This window comes from Bos mutus, chromosome 2 (genome assembly GCF_027580195.1).
Source record: "Bos mutus isolate GX-2022 chromosome 2, NWIPB_WYAK_1.1, whole genome shotgun sequence".
In the NCBI taxonomy this organism is placed as follows: Eukaryota; Metazoa; Chordata; class Mammalia; order Artiodactyla; family Bovidae; genus Bos; species Bos mutus.
This window is the reverse complement of record NC_091618.1, coordinates 3,037,217-3,054,114: the sequence shown is the minus strand read 5'-3', so window position 1 is coordinate 3,054,114 and position 16,898 is coordinate 3,037,217. Positions and strand designations below refer to the sequence as shown.

Genomic DNA, 16,898 nt, shown 5'->3' with positions numbered 1-16,898 from the left:
CCCACAAGCTGCAACCGCGGAGCCCGCGCCCTAGAGCCCACGAGCTGCAACCGCGGAGCCCGCGCCCTAGAGCCCACGAGCTGCAACCGCGGAGCCCGCGCCCTAGAGCCCACGAGCTGCAACCGCTGAGCCTCCATGCCTAGAGCCTGCACTCTGCAACGAGAAGCCTACATAACGCAACTACAGAAAGCCCATGCGTAGCAACAAAGACCCAGCACAGCCAAAAATAAATAAGACGAATTCAAGTGTTTCTAGTTGTTAAGATGTATCAGGCAATAAAAGCATGATGCTTTATTATACATGCAAGGATTTAGCAAAACTCATCAATAATACTGACCTGAAGCTCTGATTAACAATTGCATTGTTTTTATTCTTTTAGGACTACCTCCTTTATTGACAATTGTATTTCTAATAAATATAGGAATTATTTTTAACAAATATAGGTAATTTCAAATTGGATCAACTTGTTCTTATCAGTTTAAACTCAATGACACTGACTCTGATTACTTTCAACTAATTCCATCAGGTTTGTATCAGATCATGTTTATTTATGTATGACCCTTTCCAGTTTAAACAGCTTTCAACCAGCATAGCAGAGCAGTTAAGTGTCTGGGTTCTGGAATCAGGTAAAAATCCTGCCTGTATCACCTCTTAGCTGTTTATCCTTGAACAAGTGAACTTATCCTTTCAAAACCTGTTTCTTCATCTATAAAATTAGTGTAATAGTATTTCTCTCACAGGATTGTTGTAAAAAGTAAGCATCACAATGTACATAAAGCCTTAGAATAATGACTAGCACAGAGCAGCTGCCCAATAAATACAAGCTATTATTATATATTCATTTGAAGTGATCAAATTACGTTCTGCCAGGCTCAAACTGGCTAGACCAGGAATAAAGATGACTGACAGCTGATAATGAGCTCCTTTTTCTAGTCCCAGTTTCTTCCCTATTAAGGACTCAGCTTCTGCCCACTCCTGAATTCCTCCAGGATTCTTGACATCGTCTTCCTCCACTTATGTCTATTGCCTCTGAGCGCCCTTAAGTGAGGATCACACAACTGAAGCCAATTACCTGGAATGCGGAATTAGGACCAATGTGGTCCTGTTTCCTACCGCACCAGAAGCTCCCAGAGCTCTCGGGTCCCACTGAATTTCTTCAGTGGCCTTTTCCCTCCTTCGCCTCTTGGTCTAGACTGAGGCCGTGTGCTCAGGGACTCTGGTCTTTGAGAAGCTCGGATGGAGTTTCAGGAGGCTTTTCTCGTTCGGCTCGTTCGGGTGTGTCTCGGTGGAGTAGAGCGATGAAGACACTGATACTGGTTCATGAAAATGCATTGTTTCCCAACAATTTTCAGCCTCTTTATTACCAGGAACTCATTGGAGATACCTGTTCTCTCCCTCAGATCTCACTAACTTAGACTCTAAGAACCAACTCCCTGAGCCCAAGGATTAGGCCCTTTTCATTCTAGAACCGGAGAAGGCAATGGCACCCCACTCCAGTACTCTTGCCTGGAAAATCCCATGGACGGAGGACCCTTGTCGGCTGCAGTCCATGGGGTCGCTAGGAGTCGCACACGACTGAGCGACTTCACTTTCACTTTTCACTTGCATGCACTGGAGAAGGAAATGGCAACCCACTCCAGTATTCTTGCCTGGAGAATCCCAGGGACGGGGGAGCCTGGTGGACTGCCGTCTATGGGGTCGCAGAGTCGGACACGACTGAAGTGAGTTAGCAGCAGCAGCAGCACTGTAGAACAGCACCCTGACTACCTACCAGTAACACCACGCACTCTGTACTGATTCAAATAGCAGCACCCCCTTTTGGATACTCCTGTTAGCGTATACATTTGACCTCCAGCGTCTATAAGGTAGAAATGACCTTTTCCTCTTTATTGAAGAGGAAACTTTAGTTTGAAGAGACTGAGGAACCACCCCCGCCCCCCAGTCACATCCAGCTAAGTGGTGGAGCGCGAACTGGGAACCCGTCCGCTCTTCTAGTGTAAGCCCCGCCTCTTCCTCCCCGCTGCCCCGCCTCCGTGGCGCCTTTCCACTTTAGCGGTCACCCTGACTCTCACACTCGCCCCGCACGCCCCGCACGAGGCTGCTCGGCGAACCCTGCCCCGCTCCTACCCAGGTCTGTTAAGCTTGACATCACCCCTGGTGGTGTCCGAGGGGAAATGGTGCTTGCGGCACACTTAAGAGAGAGTGGTGATGGCTTCCAGATGAGCTGGTGATTCTAATTTTAACATTCCTTTCGGTACTGAGAATTCCCACTTTCTCCCTTCCAGCCCTTGGCATTTCTGTAATCAGAAAGCACGCAACAGGAGATGGTCTGTCCCACCGCCACTCGGGGTGAAGGCTGCTCCAGCCCGGTTACATCCTTGTGGGGAGACTTGGCAGTTTATTTGGACAGGTTCAAAAATAGTCCTTCGACAATACAATCAGATTGAACCACGACAAGTAAAATGTAATTATGGCTTGGTTACAAAAAAAAAAGTGAACAGTGAGGTTTGGGAAAAGGAAAAGCAGAAGTACATAGATATTTCCTTCATTCTCAATGTCTGCATCTCCTGCAGGCGGGATTTCAAGACTGCATCCGCAGATCTTTTGAAATGGGCAAGGGGATGACAATCCAGGAGATAGCTCAAGAGAGTGTGTTCCGAGGCCACTTCTCAGAACAAAGACAGACTTCTGTACAAGGCCAATGCAGCCTGATAAAGGTTCCCCCAGTGGGTCCCCAAACACCAAAGACATTCACGTAAATGAGTTCAAAATACATATTGCTCTGGGCCAAATCACACAGTGTTAAGTTCAGACCATGTGTGTTTGTGTGTGTTGGCAGGGCAGGCCGCTTCTGGGGCGCTGCAGCTTCCGCCTGGTGTCCTGGGCCCAGCGGGGTCCCCACCGCTCTCTCCCCAAACCCACAGGTTCCCGGGTATTTGGTTCCAGGAGGGCAGGCAGGAAACAGCTTCACAAGCCCACAGGGGAACAGGGCCCCAGAGGACGTGAGTTTCTAATGAAACTTTACGTGGAATAGAAGGTGAGCCTTTGCCAGCGCACTGGGACTTTCTGCAGGCTGATGTGAGATGGGGGCAGGGAGACGGGACGAGATGGAGCAGTGTGCATGGGGCCCGTCTCTGCTCAGAGCCACAGGGCAGGAAGACAGTGCTCTGAGGGAGAGCAGCCAGCCAGTGCGCTCCCTGCCCGAACTACTGCCCCCCAGAGCTGTTTCTCAAAACACACGGGTGGTGCTTCCAAGATGCCGGGCAAAGGGATCCATGCAAATAAATGCCTAAAACCTAACAATAAGACAGAGCGAGAAGTCGGACTCCAGCGTCCACTTCCACTCCGTTTCCTCCTGGCGTATCTGGAGAATTAGTGGGCATGTTGTTTTCTGCTTTTGTCTTTTTTGGAAAGGGGACCTGTTATTCTCTCTGCCTGAATAAAGATGGGAAGATTGGGGGGACAGGGGAAATAGTAACTTTTAAAGCAAGTATGGAGATGACAAGTCTAAGAGATGAAAGAATCCGCCTGCAACACAGGAGACCCAAGTTTGATCCCTGGGTCGGGAGGATCCCCTGGAGGAGGGCACCCCACTCCAGTATTCTTGCCAGGAAAATGCCAGGGACAGAGGAGCCTAGAGGGCTACGGTCCAGAGGATCACAGAGAGTCAGACACAACTGAAGCGACTGAGCACACTCGATCATGGAATGAAGAGGGTGAAGCGAGAAACAGCAGAATGGCTGTGGAAGGTGGTAGCCGTGATCTCACAGTCCTGGGGTCCAGCCCACCTGTGGGCGTCAGCTGATCCACAGAAATGAAAACCCGCTGACAGCAGGGGAGCCTGGACAGCTGGTGGGCCCTCTGCTGCCTGCTGTGGTCCAGAGCGCAGCACACCTTTCTGGGAAGGGAGCTGGGGTGAAGGCTGAGGAAGGAAGGAGGGAGAAGGTGGTTCTGCCTTGAATCTGCTCACTGCAATACCCGCAAGAACTGTCTAATCGACATTCCCCATTGGTAGAGACCCCAAGTCTACCCTGACGCTCACCCCGCGCCCCCCACCTCTCCAGACCCTGCACACTGACGAAACTGACTTCCTGGTGGCTCCCCAACAAAAAAACACACTGCCATGATTCTGAGCCTTTGCAAAAGCTACCTTCCCTCTCTTCTGTCTGGAAGGTCCAATCAACTTCACATGCCCTCCTCCTCTGCCAGGCCATCCGAGGATCTCCTTCGCTCTTGCTGCCCTTTGTCTACACCCCTCCTCATCCAACGTCAGAGGAGTCTGTCTGTCTGTGCATCAGACTCTCAGCTCCTCAAAGGGGCCTGAGTCTTGCCTCTCACGCATTTATCTCCCCTGCCTGTAACGGTACTCAGCTCACCGTAAACGGCCAGTAAAGGGACGAGTGGGATCGAGTCCTGCCCATCTTCATTTCATTAATAGAAGATAGGAAAGCCTGACTCCTGAGGCTCTGCATGCTCTCAGAACAATCTGCTACAGTACGCGCTTTGTGTCTAGCCTCCCTGATTGCGGTGAAACCAAAGGGACAAACTCAGAGGGCCAGCAGCAGTGGCCCTTCTGTCCTCGGACTTCTGGCGCTACACGAAGATGAAATCAACGCCAAACGCAGCCTTCTGGCCAGCCACGCAAACCAAGACCTCTCCCCAGTCCCCGGGGCAAAGCCCCCAGTGCCGAGGCCCGGCCGGTGGGCGCCAAGCTCCTTGAAGTTAAGAGGAACCGTGACATCGATGGGGTGAGCCACCAGCACAGTGAGGCTCCCTACCTGCCAAGACGGCCGGCTGCCTGACCTCAGCCCAGCAGACATGGCCGAGATGCGCCGGCCGGGTCCAATGGTCAGGACGACAGACCGGCTTTACAGACTAACAGCCAGAGCAAGCGCAGCTCCTCTGGATGTTCATCATCTTCACACACTGCACTCTCCAAGCTCCGATTTGTGAGGTGGAAGCAGTTCTGAAAACTACACTTCACGGGGCGAGCGGGGAGGAACACACCACGGCTGTGCTTCCAGGAAGGCTGAGAGAGAGGCTGCGACCAGGCGGTTACAGCTGCTGGCAGTTCAGACAGACACCTCCTGCTCACAGACCGAAGGCAAAGAAACGCAGGCCACGCACTGGGCTGCCGAGTTTAGTTTATTTATTTTAAGACCACCGCCCTGCAATTTCCAGAGAGAAAATACAAAACAAGAAACGGACTTAGTTTCAAACACGTGCACAGTGTGCTGGAGTTGAGCATTACTGGCGACGCTCACGGAGAGTGCGGCTCGCTCGGGCGCCTCAGCGTTCCTGAGGAATGAACGTGGTTTCTCCTGCCCTCCCCCTGGGGTGCTCTCAGGCGTGAGTCACTGCTCCTGCTCCTGGAAAGGAAGGACACTCCGTTAGCAGGCGCGCATGGCCTCCTGACGAGCCCCTCCAACCTGCCGCCGCGGGGCAGGCGCACAGGGCCCTACCGGCATCTGCTTGAAACCTGTCTCACTCTCAAGAGAACCGTCTCCAGCACACCAGGTTAACACCCAGCAGAGGGCGGCTCCCAGGTGGGTGGAGAGAGCGCAGCGCTGCGATCAAACGGCCTACTAACGCTGGGAGCTCTGGCAAGTTCCTAACCCCGGAAAAGTTCAGTTTTCTCATCTGCTGAACGAGGGTCATAAAACCTCCATCGCAGATCTGCTGGGAGAGGTCTAGAGAAGGAACACAAAGATAAAGCACCCAGGATGGCCCACGGGGCGTAGCAGGCGCTCAGCAATCACCACCCCATATTACGACTACACTGGAAAAGCCCCAAGCCGCAGTCCTGCTCCTCTCCTCAGAGACTAGAGGCTGACAACATCGAGGCGCAGACTCGAGCTCAGATAAAGTTACAGGCCGCGCTGGAGCAGCACGCACAGGGCTGTAAAACCTCTAACAGCATCTTCCACAGTAACTCCCAGCCATTAAATATACACACATATAATCACCCCTGAGCCATTTATCCATGACAACTCAGTTTGTAACAATGAAAACATTTCAATTAAAAGACCTAAAGCTCCTCTCCCTGTTCCTTTCTATTCTCCTCCAGACTCAGCTGCGGGGCCACGAGGGGAGGAGCCGGGAGCAGGGAAACTGCCCGTGGTCAGCGCTGGTACCATGCAGCTGCCCTCCGCCCGTGCGGGCCCCCAGACACCCACCCTGGCCTTGGCGTAGGGGCAGGTCATGACGACTGAGGGCCTGCCTGCGCTAGGCTCTCCCGCCTCCCCTGCTCCCAGTCCCCTCTCCAGGGCTGCACAGGCTGGCCAGTGGGCAGCTGACAGTCTACGCACCTTCTCAGATAGGGGCTTCCGAGCTGGGACGCTCGTTTGTACCCCATTCTCTGCCCTGCTTATTAGTACGGTGGACAATGGACGAGTCAGCCACCCGTTCTTGGCTGGCCTCCTCTGTAATAACCAATATTTCTGTTTATATAGCACCTCAGAGCTTGAAGACATTTTCACATTTAATCTGCACAGCAATCCCATAGGCAGAAATTACCTCATAAGTGAGAAAAGAAGGGAAGAACTCCAGAGCACCCAGAAAGCACACAGCGGGGTGTCCTGGCTTCTGGGCTCTCTTCCCTGGGCCCCGCTGCGGCCCAGACCAGTGATTCTAGCTCGAGGTTAACCGAGAAGGCAGACGACTCTGCACATCCCGAGAAGGAGAAGTTCTTCATGAAGGTGGTGGTGTGTGACAGTGATGCCTTAGTAAGCCTGACGCCCCGAGGCCACCAGCGCGTCTAGTGAGATACACAACTTACCTCATTCATTTATTTTACATTTATTTGAGCACCTACTTTGTTCCAAGCCCCGATACAAAAATAAACAGCACCTCCGTCCGGAGGCTGCTACGCACAGAAACTTTTAGGAAACGGGATACGTCCTTTCACTTGAGGCAAGTGTTAAACTTTTGCATCTTCTTTGCGTCGTTAAAAACCCATCTGTAGACAAGACTGCAGCAGAATCGGGCGGGACTCACAGTCAAGAACGTGCCCTCTTCAGTAGAAAGCAGAAGCACGACTGAGTTCAGGAGTCTAGGTTTAGCCTGAATGTGTGTGACATGTTTACCGGGCACTCTGATATCCTGAACAAGAGTGCTGCCTACAGAAAGGAGAATTTAATAGAATCTGCTTCACTGTGATGATTCAAGTCAATTCACTTACGAGCTCAGCGGTGCCACAAAGACCTCGGTTTATTTATCATTTATCGTATTTATTATTACCTGCACTCTAAAGAATTCTCTGAGGAGGCAGGAGGAAGAAAGAGAAGTACCAGTTCTGTACGTACTTTGACATATTTTCCGTGTAGAAGGTACGGAGCCTGGAAATCATGCTGACAATTGGAGTAGGCCATTCCAAATCCCATTCCAGAGCCAAAGGCTAATGGCCACATTCTTCCTGGTGAGCAGAAAAGGAAAACCCCAAGAGGGAACTGTGAGAAGAAAATAAAAGTTTTCCTCTGGCTTCAATACACTTGCTTAGGGTTCAGTGAACATTCAGCATGCACCACGCTGCTGACTGTTACATGCCACACGTCTCTGTCAGGGTCTCACCACCAGCCCAGGGGAGGTGCCGATTAAGTACCCGTGCTACCAGACTTGAAGTCTTAGGTGGTACAATATGAACACAGCAGACACAGTGGAGCCTGTTAACTTTTCTATGCCAGTTCTAACCATCTGCTCATTTCAACTAATTCTTAAACCTTATCATAATAGTACCAGTAAGGTCTTTTGAATTTTTAAAGTATGTAAGAACTTCACCAATATTTACATATTTTACTTCTACTAAGTCATGAGGTTTACTTAAGCTAATGCCATAGACGATTACTTCACACTAGCACTGGTTCACTGGGATTCTCCAGTTGTGTATTCCCCACCAGTTCCTCATGGAAGGAGGTCAAAGTGACCCTATGGCTTCTATTCAATAGCCAAACTTGAGAAGTTCTTCCACCGAATGAAAGGGACACTGCCTGCCCTTCGCTCAGGAGAATTTCTGGCCAAAAAGCCTATTTATTTCAGGTCCACTTCTTTTTATTACCAGCAGGACTTTTGTTTTCAAGCTGCTTTAGAAAAAACTGTAACTAATTAGAATTATTTGAGAGCGTAGATTTGGCCAAATGACTCACTGGCATAAAGTACAGGCTTTTTTTTTAATGATATCAGGCACCCTGACTTAGTGCCCGGGGGAGTTCTGGAGATGCCCACCCGTTACCCTGACTTAGTGCCCGGGGGAGTTCTGGAGATGCCCACCCGTTCCGGCCTCACTTGCGCCTGTGGTCTCTGTCTAGCTCACTGTGCAGTGGCCTACCTAAACCCACACGTGGATGCTGGCGGCCGGGGGCTGTGCCTCCAGCAGCGTCCCTGCCGCGCACGTGGACCCTAGGACGTTATGCACACAGGCAGGAAGGCACACTTACTTTTAAAGAGGGTAAGTGAGAAAACAAGTCCTAATCCAAAGCCAGTACCTACAAAAGAGGGAGGAAAAACATGTTAAACACCTTAACAGTAACTTGACAAAAATAAAATGAACATTTCATAAATGTGAACATCTACAAGACAGATGTTTTTAACTTGGTAGAGAGACGAGCTTCTCGTTTCTAACTTCCTTCTTGTCGTCAGAGGCCGTGTCTACGCCTGCGGTCCCCTCTGCCCCACCAGGGGATAAGAACTTTCTCCCCCATTCTGTCTAGACGAGTCTTGGGGTGCGGGGGAGAAGCCAGGAAACAGTTCTGAAAAGATGCTCTCGCATGGCTTGCAGACAGCCTCCAGCACCTCGGGCTCCCGCGCCACCTTCCCAGGCACGCCACGGCCGGCACGCCAGGTGAACACCCTCAGCGGGAAGCTCCCCTGGCTGTTTCGGCATTTTGAGTGATGGCGACGTTTTGAGGAAGATGGAAAGGAGCGATCCAGAGGAGCTGCTGCCACAAGTCAGACTGTCCAGACGGGGAAAGCACGTCCTCAAGCGTGGACATCAGGCCCCTCTCCTCGCTGACTCACGGGGCACTTTTAACCACCATCTTTCAAGATGAAAAAACAGATGCAACCCTGTTTTAATGATCTGGTAGGAAAAAAAAAACTTTACCTAATTTTAAATCAAACTTCACAGGAACCTTAAGCTTGGAGCCAAAAAAAAAAGCTAAATCCTCATTTTGACCAATCTTTCTCAACCTTGGTCATTCTGTTGATATGGTCATAATTTATTTTCTTTAAAAAAGAAGAAAAACATTAATGAATGTATTTAATTATATAAACTCAACTTCAACTTAAATAGTATCTATAATCACAGATTCGAGCGCCAGCTGTACTTTTTTAATAAGGCACGTTTTAAATGAATGCAGAATAATTAAAATAAAACTTTACTTGTGGTATCACTTTAGGAAAAAAATCATCTCACATACTGTAGAGACACATGTCCCAAACTTTGAGATAAACTTATTTTTCCATTATCAAAAAAGTAAAGTTACACATGCCAAGGAAGAGAGCCAAGCCCTGATTTCTCCTCAGACTTGACAGTTAACTGTTTTCAGACTTTTCAGAGTATCCTGATGTTCTTTACTAAGTGTCTGCCCACGGTCCAACAGAGCCCTGACCAACTTCCCCACGATTAAGCACCACATAAAGGTCCGATTCTCACTTGCCTTAACGGTTTTCAAATACGCGCTGTTGGAATTCCGAGAGCCTCCTCCCTGTCTAAGCATGAATGTAGGCTAGGCAGTGTGAACACTCAAAGCACTCCTCAGTCAGCAAACCTGACCTTTCTGCTCCAGACACAGACAGCTTCATCTTAAGCAAGTAAGCTAACCCACACCTTTTCTGCTTCACCTGTGCAACAATCCCGCTGATGCTGGCCTGATCAAGTGTTTATGCTATTACCCAGAGTGAGTTCTGATAAGCCTCTTACCCTCTACATGTGGCCATGATGCGCTTCCTTCCTATGACTGTACCCTACAGAAACATGTATTTTAGTTACAAACCATGCCTTTGCACTGTCCGACAGGCCCTGCACTAGGTACTGTTGCCCAGCTTTAAAATGCAGCATCTGAAGATCTCTCGCGTCATCCCGATTTCCATGCAGTTTAATGAAGTGATGGAAAACCTGTCAGTTTACAGACCACAATGGTTAACCTATTCCAGGCTGACATAAAGAGAAGGGAAAGGAACAAACATCAGTATCTCCCATGAGTACCCAACATTCCCTCCCTACTCCACCAAAAATTCTTGTAAACCAAACAGCAGCCTGACACGGTACTATCCCCAGTTTCCAGATGCAGAAAATAACCTGCTCAAGGACACGTTCAGTCGGTGAAGAGCAGTGACCTGGGCCCGAGTCTGCCAGACTGCAAAGCCCAGATCCCCCCAGCGCCAACCCCTGAACAACTGATGCCTCCCAAGGGAAACTGGAGGACCGAGATTCCTACTGCCAGCAAAGCAGGATTCAGCCAAAACCCAAGTGTGCCTCCCGTGCGACAGCCCAGGACGCTAGGCAACCAGGGCAGCAACAAGCCCGCACAGGGCCAGCTGGGCTTGTTCAGATCCGTCCCCAGGCTCGCCTGCCGCCCCTGTCACAGACACGAGTCTACCTGGAGGGTGTGCTGCAAGGGCTTCAGAGACGCAGCCATCGCGACTGCCGCTCCCCAGCAGGGGTCTGCTGCTGCCTGGCTTTCTAAAATGGCATGGGCTTCCATTTCAAAGTAACCTGCCTCACCCCCTTGCAGCTGGAAGATGAGTAAGACAGTAAATTGGTCCTAGAAAATGAGGTAAAGAATTTGGACTGGCCCACAGATTTCAAACCAGGCAGTGGGATGGGGATGTAGGCCAGTACAAACACAATGGCTCACAATCAGAGCGTTTGGTCTTCTCCATCTGGAAGGCAATTTTTTGGCAAACAAATCAAAAGCCCAAAAGGAAAATATTTTAGCACTTTCCTTGTCCCTCTGATTCCATGCCTGTCTCTATTTTCCCCCAAGGAAAGAAAGCTCTCTGACGCTCAACTTTTCCTAACAGTAGATTAAGAGTGGTGCTAAAGCCAGTGCTACCGGTTATCACTCAGCCACAAAGAGGAGAAAGGCTTCACATCAACCAGGACAAGCCGAAAATCTTTCCTCTCTACACTTCATTCAAGTTGAGGTATACGCCTGACCACTTCAATTCTGCTACTATTAAAGGCGTGTGTGTGTGTGTGTGTGTGTGTTAGCCACTCAGTCGTGTCCGACTCTCTGCGACCCCAGGCTCCTCTGTCCATGGAATTCTCCAGGCAAGGGTACTAGGGTGGGTGGCCATGTCCTTTTCCAGGGGATCTTCCTGTCCCAGGGATTGAACCCAGGTCTCCAGCATTTCAGGCAGATTCTTTACCATCTGAGCCACCAGGGAAGCCCTATTAAAGGCATTTACTTGCAAGTATAAACTGGGATCAAAATCACAGTTCAGACTAGCCTGAAGCAGAAGTATATACTCTATGCTCTTAAGTTCAGCTGCGACATCTTCGATTCTTAAAGAGTGATTTTTTTTCCTCCATTTCTATATTTTTAAGACACAAAATACCAAGTCTGGTCCCTTCAGAAAAAATGACGCAGAAGCTGATGTTTAAATGCCAACACTTTCAGTCGGCTATCTCGGTTATTTCAGAGATAAACAATGGTGGAACTGCTGACGAGTTTCACAGGTTCAAGTTCTCACATGCTCAATTTTCTTTTAAAAGGCAACATGTTGCTTCAAAGAAAGTCCCACCTGATCAGGGGACACCAACTCCGCAGCTGTTCCCACTAAAGACTGGCACCTCTAGGCCAGGTTTAAACTTCCTAACAATAAAACATGAAAGGTTTGTCTTACAATAAAAACAAACCAACATGGAAAAAGAGGAGAGTTCTCTCAGCCTTTGGCCACTTCTTCTTTGTTGTTGCATTTCAAGTTCTCTTAGAAGAAAAAAGCCAGAGGAAAAAGTACAAAGCATTTTTCACCTTCCCTGGAAGCAAATATTTAACTATGAATAAAATTTATATAACTCTGCCTCCCCTTTTAAGCCTGTTCTTTTGGCCCATGCTGTCTGGAATGACAAATAACTCTAAAGTAAAGAAATGCCTGATTGTAGGTACACATCTTCCGAATGGCAAAGTCCACCAAGGGGAAGGCAGGGAACAAGGCAAAAAGAAAAACCACCCCGAGAGAGCAGCCTTATGGAATCGACATTAGGCAAGAAGCCATGCTCTGAAACCATTCCTTCTGGAGAGGAAAAAGAATTGGCACAAATTCTTTCAAAAAGAAATTGCTCCGAATCAATCTAACCGGCCCTTTAATGCATGTTTAGTGCCCAAAAGGACATCATAAAATGGGCCAGTAGATAAACATACGTTTTTCAGTTCATCTGATACTATTTTAGTAACAAACAACAGAGAACTCACTCCACTAACTACATAAAAAAATACTGCCTCATCGTATGCCCAAGTGGATTTTATAACAAATTTAAAAGAATACCAACTACCAGCAGTGTACCAGTGTACACCCCAAGCCACATGTGTGTGTAGTGGGGGGATCTATGTTGACGGCCATTACTGTGACACATGGACAAGTCACCATGCCACATATCACAAAGCTCGACTTTACTGAAATACTGAGAAAGCAAACATAACCAGCAAGAATTAAGCAGCAGGCCACATAATCTGACTGCAGTCCTGAGGTACAAATGTTTGGGTTTTTTGGCTATCCTACAAGGCATGCAGGGCCTTAGCTCCCTGACCAGGGACTGAACCCAGGCCCCCGGCAGTGGAGCATGGAGTCTAAACCACTGGACCGCCAGGAAGTCCCAGAAATGTACTTTGGATGTCAGTCCCTAAGCAGAACAAGTTGGAGAAATAAAGGTTCCTATGGAATCAACTTTGTAGAAGTAATTGTCAACGAACATTCAACTGAGGAATAACTCACTGCTGGGGGAAGCATTAAAAAAAATCCTCAGAAAGTCACTTAAAAAACATGTCCATGAAAAACTGATCATAGGGGAAAGAAGACCACAGACCTTTTATTTATCGATAATTGATTATATAACTAAGATCTCACTCCAGCTTATTAACATTTTAAACAAAGCTCCTAAATTCCTAAGTCCAATGTGTGGTTTATCAATGCTAAATCTTGATCTACATCTACCATTTTACTTTGTATAATAACATATCAAGATGGAACAGCACACACTTAAGTACCACACTCAATGGCAGGTTATGAGAAACTACAGCAATTACAAGCAAGTTTAAGAGTCTAGGAGCCATATGCCAAACAACTTTATTCTTAAATGACAGAAAGAAAAGACACAGCTTCCAAAATACGAGACTTACCTTCCCACTGCGTGTGACGCAAGAGCACGGATGCTGTTGGGACACAGGCCCAGTTCAGAGCCCTCTGACCTCAGGGCGAGTGCTTTAGCCTCACCTGCCCTCAGCACGCTCATCTACGAGCATCGCTGTGTTAGGAAAGTATAAGGATCTGCAGTCTGACACAGACTTCAATAAATGGTGGTTAGGTCTGCTACCTCTCTAAAAACACACTCAAAAGATGTCAGAAGTGTAACATAACTGTTTTTCTCAGCGCAGTTTTGTTTTGTGTGTCCATTGGATTTTAAAAAATACAAAACAAACAAACAAACAAAACAAAACAAAAAGTTAATCCCTCCATTAAAACACAACTCCACAGGAGGATCGCACTGTCAGTGAACCACAGCTGAAGACTGGAATCTTTGTTATCCACTCTGCATAGCTGACTTTTTTTTCACAGGCAATAGCAACTGTTCATAGAAATACATTTTTTTTAAAAACAAAATAGGGGATTCCTTCAGATTCATTGCTGAAGTAGAACATGTTGCTTTTAAAATACAACATTTTCCTAGAGGTGCCTTGTGTTTAATAAAGCTGTATTTATGCTTCGCACATGGATTAATGTCAAACTGACCTATTTATAATGGGTGTTCTTTCCTGTTCAATCATGTTTCTATAACACTATTACAATCATCAAATGCATTTGTCAGAACAAACAAGAATGTGCTTTTATAGAAAAGTACCCTTGGGACTGAATTTAGTGAGAATTACATTTCCAAGAAACATTCCTGATTTATGAAAGATGCTCAGGGCCCAATTTATGAGGGGAAAAAAAATAGTTTTAAGTCAATTCCAAACTGTGTTACTTAATCCTTTGAGGCAAAGACAGATTGTCCCAGGTGTCCATGTGTAAATGCCAAGTCATGTGAAGCAACCCAGAAAGTGTGCCAGACAACGGCCCAGAGATGGCAAATGCGGTCGGTGTTAATCAGCTTCTCACAAGTCAACACTGCCACAGGCTAAGAAGGTGGCTATTGCACAAGACCTCGCCCTTCCTGTGCCTCCCGTATACAGAGGCTGAACGTCTGTAGGAATGTCTAGGGTGGACATCAATTACCAGGACTCTGGTCAGAACAAGTAAAGCAGTCGGCCAAAAGGAGTAAAGACACGGAAGGTAAATGTGGAAGCCATTACAGGACTGGTGTGCTGCTTCCAGAAAAGTCACCTCTCGACCAGGGTCCTTTCAGATGAGAGCACACAGCACACGATCCAGCCTTCAGAATGCCGACAGCTGTATGGCTTTTCAAGAACGCACAAAAGAAACGTGGCTGTATACATTTTACTTAAATATAGTTTATTCACATGTGGGCAGAGGATGCGGGAAAATAAGCAGCTCTGATGACTATTAAAGGGACACTGAAGAAAATGCAGAATTACTAAGTTTCAAAAACACAACCAAAGAAGCCTCTGCCGCTGTTGAGTCACTAAGTCGTGTCTGACTCTTCGGTGACCAACCCCAGGGACTGTAGGTGCCATGCACTGGATTTATTGGGGGGAAGTGGTGCTTTGGGATTCCCTGGTGGCTCAGACGGTTAAGAATCTGCCTGCAATGCAGGAGACCCAAGTTCAATCCCTGGGTAAGGAAGTTCCCCTGGAGGGCATGGCAACCCACTCCAGTACTCTTGCCTGGAGAACTGCATGGACAGAGGAGCCTGGTGGGCTACAGTGCACGGGGCTGCCAAGAGTGGGACACAACTGAGTGACTAACACTTCTGAGGTACTAACATTTATAGAGTGGCAGACACTGACGATGGAGAAGGAAATGGCAACCCACTCCAGTGTTCTTGCCTAGAGAATCCTGTGGACAGAGGAGCCCAGTGGGCTGCTGTCCACAGGGTCGCACAGAGTCAGACACGACTGAAGCGACTTAGCAGCAGCAGGCATTGATGTACCAACGTTTCCATATATTATTGCCAGGAGCCAGCCTGCGGAACTCCACCCGTGGCAAAGGTCATGAGGGAGGAGGCTCGGCATACGCAAAGGCGGGATCGAGCCTCAGGAGTCCCCCTGGAAATTCTCGAGCATCTACCCCCAAAACCAGAGTCTGCCTACTTTCTGCTTTGTGCTGTCACCTACACCTCCGACTTTACGGGGGGCTGTCCCCCACTACCTCTCTCTGAAAAAAGAGTTAGCTTACAGCTCCAGTTAATAATTCCTGGGTGTGACAGTGTTTCAACCTACAAACTCCTTTGGAAATCCTCTAGCCTGCCTGAATAGGTTTTTCCGGCCACATGTGATTGTTCAGAGCCTCCCAACTGTGAGAGGCAGGAGATGTTCTAAACTGTCTAAACACAGATTCCTTTGAGTAGTTAAGAGATTGATTAGAAATTGTATTGGTGAAGGGTTTTTCACTTGTTGGGCCAATGTTTGCTGCTAAGTCTCCATACCCCTTACCTACTGTGTCCTTGGCGGTGTATTGATTGATATAATGGGTGTACAGAAATGTAAGTAGTAGCCTCAATGTTTGTAACCTTGGACCCTTGAGTTAATTCTTTTCTTGATTGAGCCCACCTCACCTTTGCCCTATAGGAATGCAGCTTTATCCAATGCCTTTTGGAGGCTGGCACCTGACTTTAGAATAATCACCTTTAGAGAAAAATAAGTCTCTTAAAATGTTAACAGGCCTCCTGGCCAGAAGATGATGTAAATCACCTAAACTTTTGCATATGATAAGTCTGAAAGCCTGGCTTCGATTAGGATCAGGAACTTCTGTCCTTGCATGACTCTACCCCTTCCCCCATTATCCTCTATGCACAACTTAAGGTATAAAACTACTTTGGAAAATAAAGTACGCCCTTTTTGTTCATCGAAATTTGGTCTCCCCATGTCGTTCTTTCTTTCACCTTCTGGCTGAATTTTTCCTCTGAGGTGGGGAAGCTCGTCCTACTAATTTTGCTTGGGCTTCTAAGATCTGACCGGGGAGGCCTTAGTGTCTCCTCTCCTTCGGGAGAACGGGAGGACGCCTGCAGCCTTCGTAGGTGACGTAAATTCCCTGCTTTGGAATTTTATTCAGCCTCTTTTCTTCACTGAATTTCTTCGCTGAGCTATCCTTATTGCACCACTCTTTATATCCTTAATAAACATTTAATTAAGCAGTTGTTTCCTGACCTCGACGACGCCGTCCCCGCTTCGAATTCCCTGGATCCACCGGGGCTGGACCCCGGCATGTTATTTCATTTGAACCACAGAACCACCTATGAGGTGTATTATGATCCTGACTTACGGAAGAGGAAACAATGTAAAGAAAGGGGTTAGGTGAGTTACCCAAGAACACACAACTACGAAAGAGAACACAAACCCACGCTGTTTGACTCCAGGTCATGGCTCTTTTCTACTGGCAGAGAAAACGCTCAGGGAGAGGTCAGTCAGAAGAGCTGCAGGGAGACCAGTCTATTGTTACATAGCACAACAAAGTGTTTTTCTGGATTTTCTGGATGGTAGTGCTTTGCATGGGTAATTTATGACTGCGTGACTCTTTAATCCCTCAAGAAAACAACAGAAACCACAGATGTCCGATTTATCAAG

General features: G+C 47.9%; 1 protein-coding gene across 1 annotated transcript in view; it reads right to left on the bottom strand.

The window, feature by feature from the left end:
- Positions 1-5,127: 5,127 nt before the first annotated feature.
- Positions 5,128-16,898, bottom strand: part of MICOS10 (mitochondrial contact site and cristae organizing system subunit 10) — a 38,094-nt gene continuing 26,323 nt past the window's right edge. The window contains exons 2-4 of the mRNA XM_005908098.3: positions 8,433-8,480; positions 7,305-7,414; positions 5,128-5,369 (exon numbers count right to left, since the gene is read on the bottom strand). Of these exons, the coding sequence (XP_005908160.1) occupies positions 5,355-5,369; positions 7,305-7,414; positions 8,433-8,480 (173 nt within the window). The 3' untranslated portion in view covers positions 5,128-5,354. The remainder of the gene's footprint in view (positions 5,370-7,304; positions 7,415-8,432; positions 8,481-16,898) is intronic.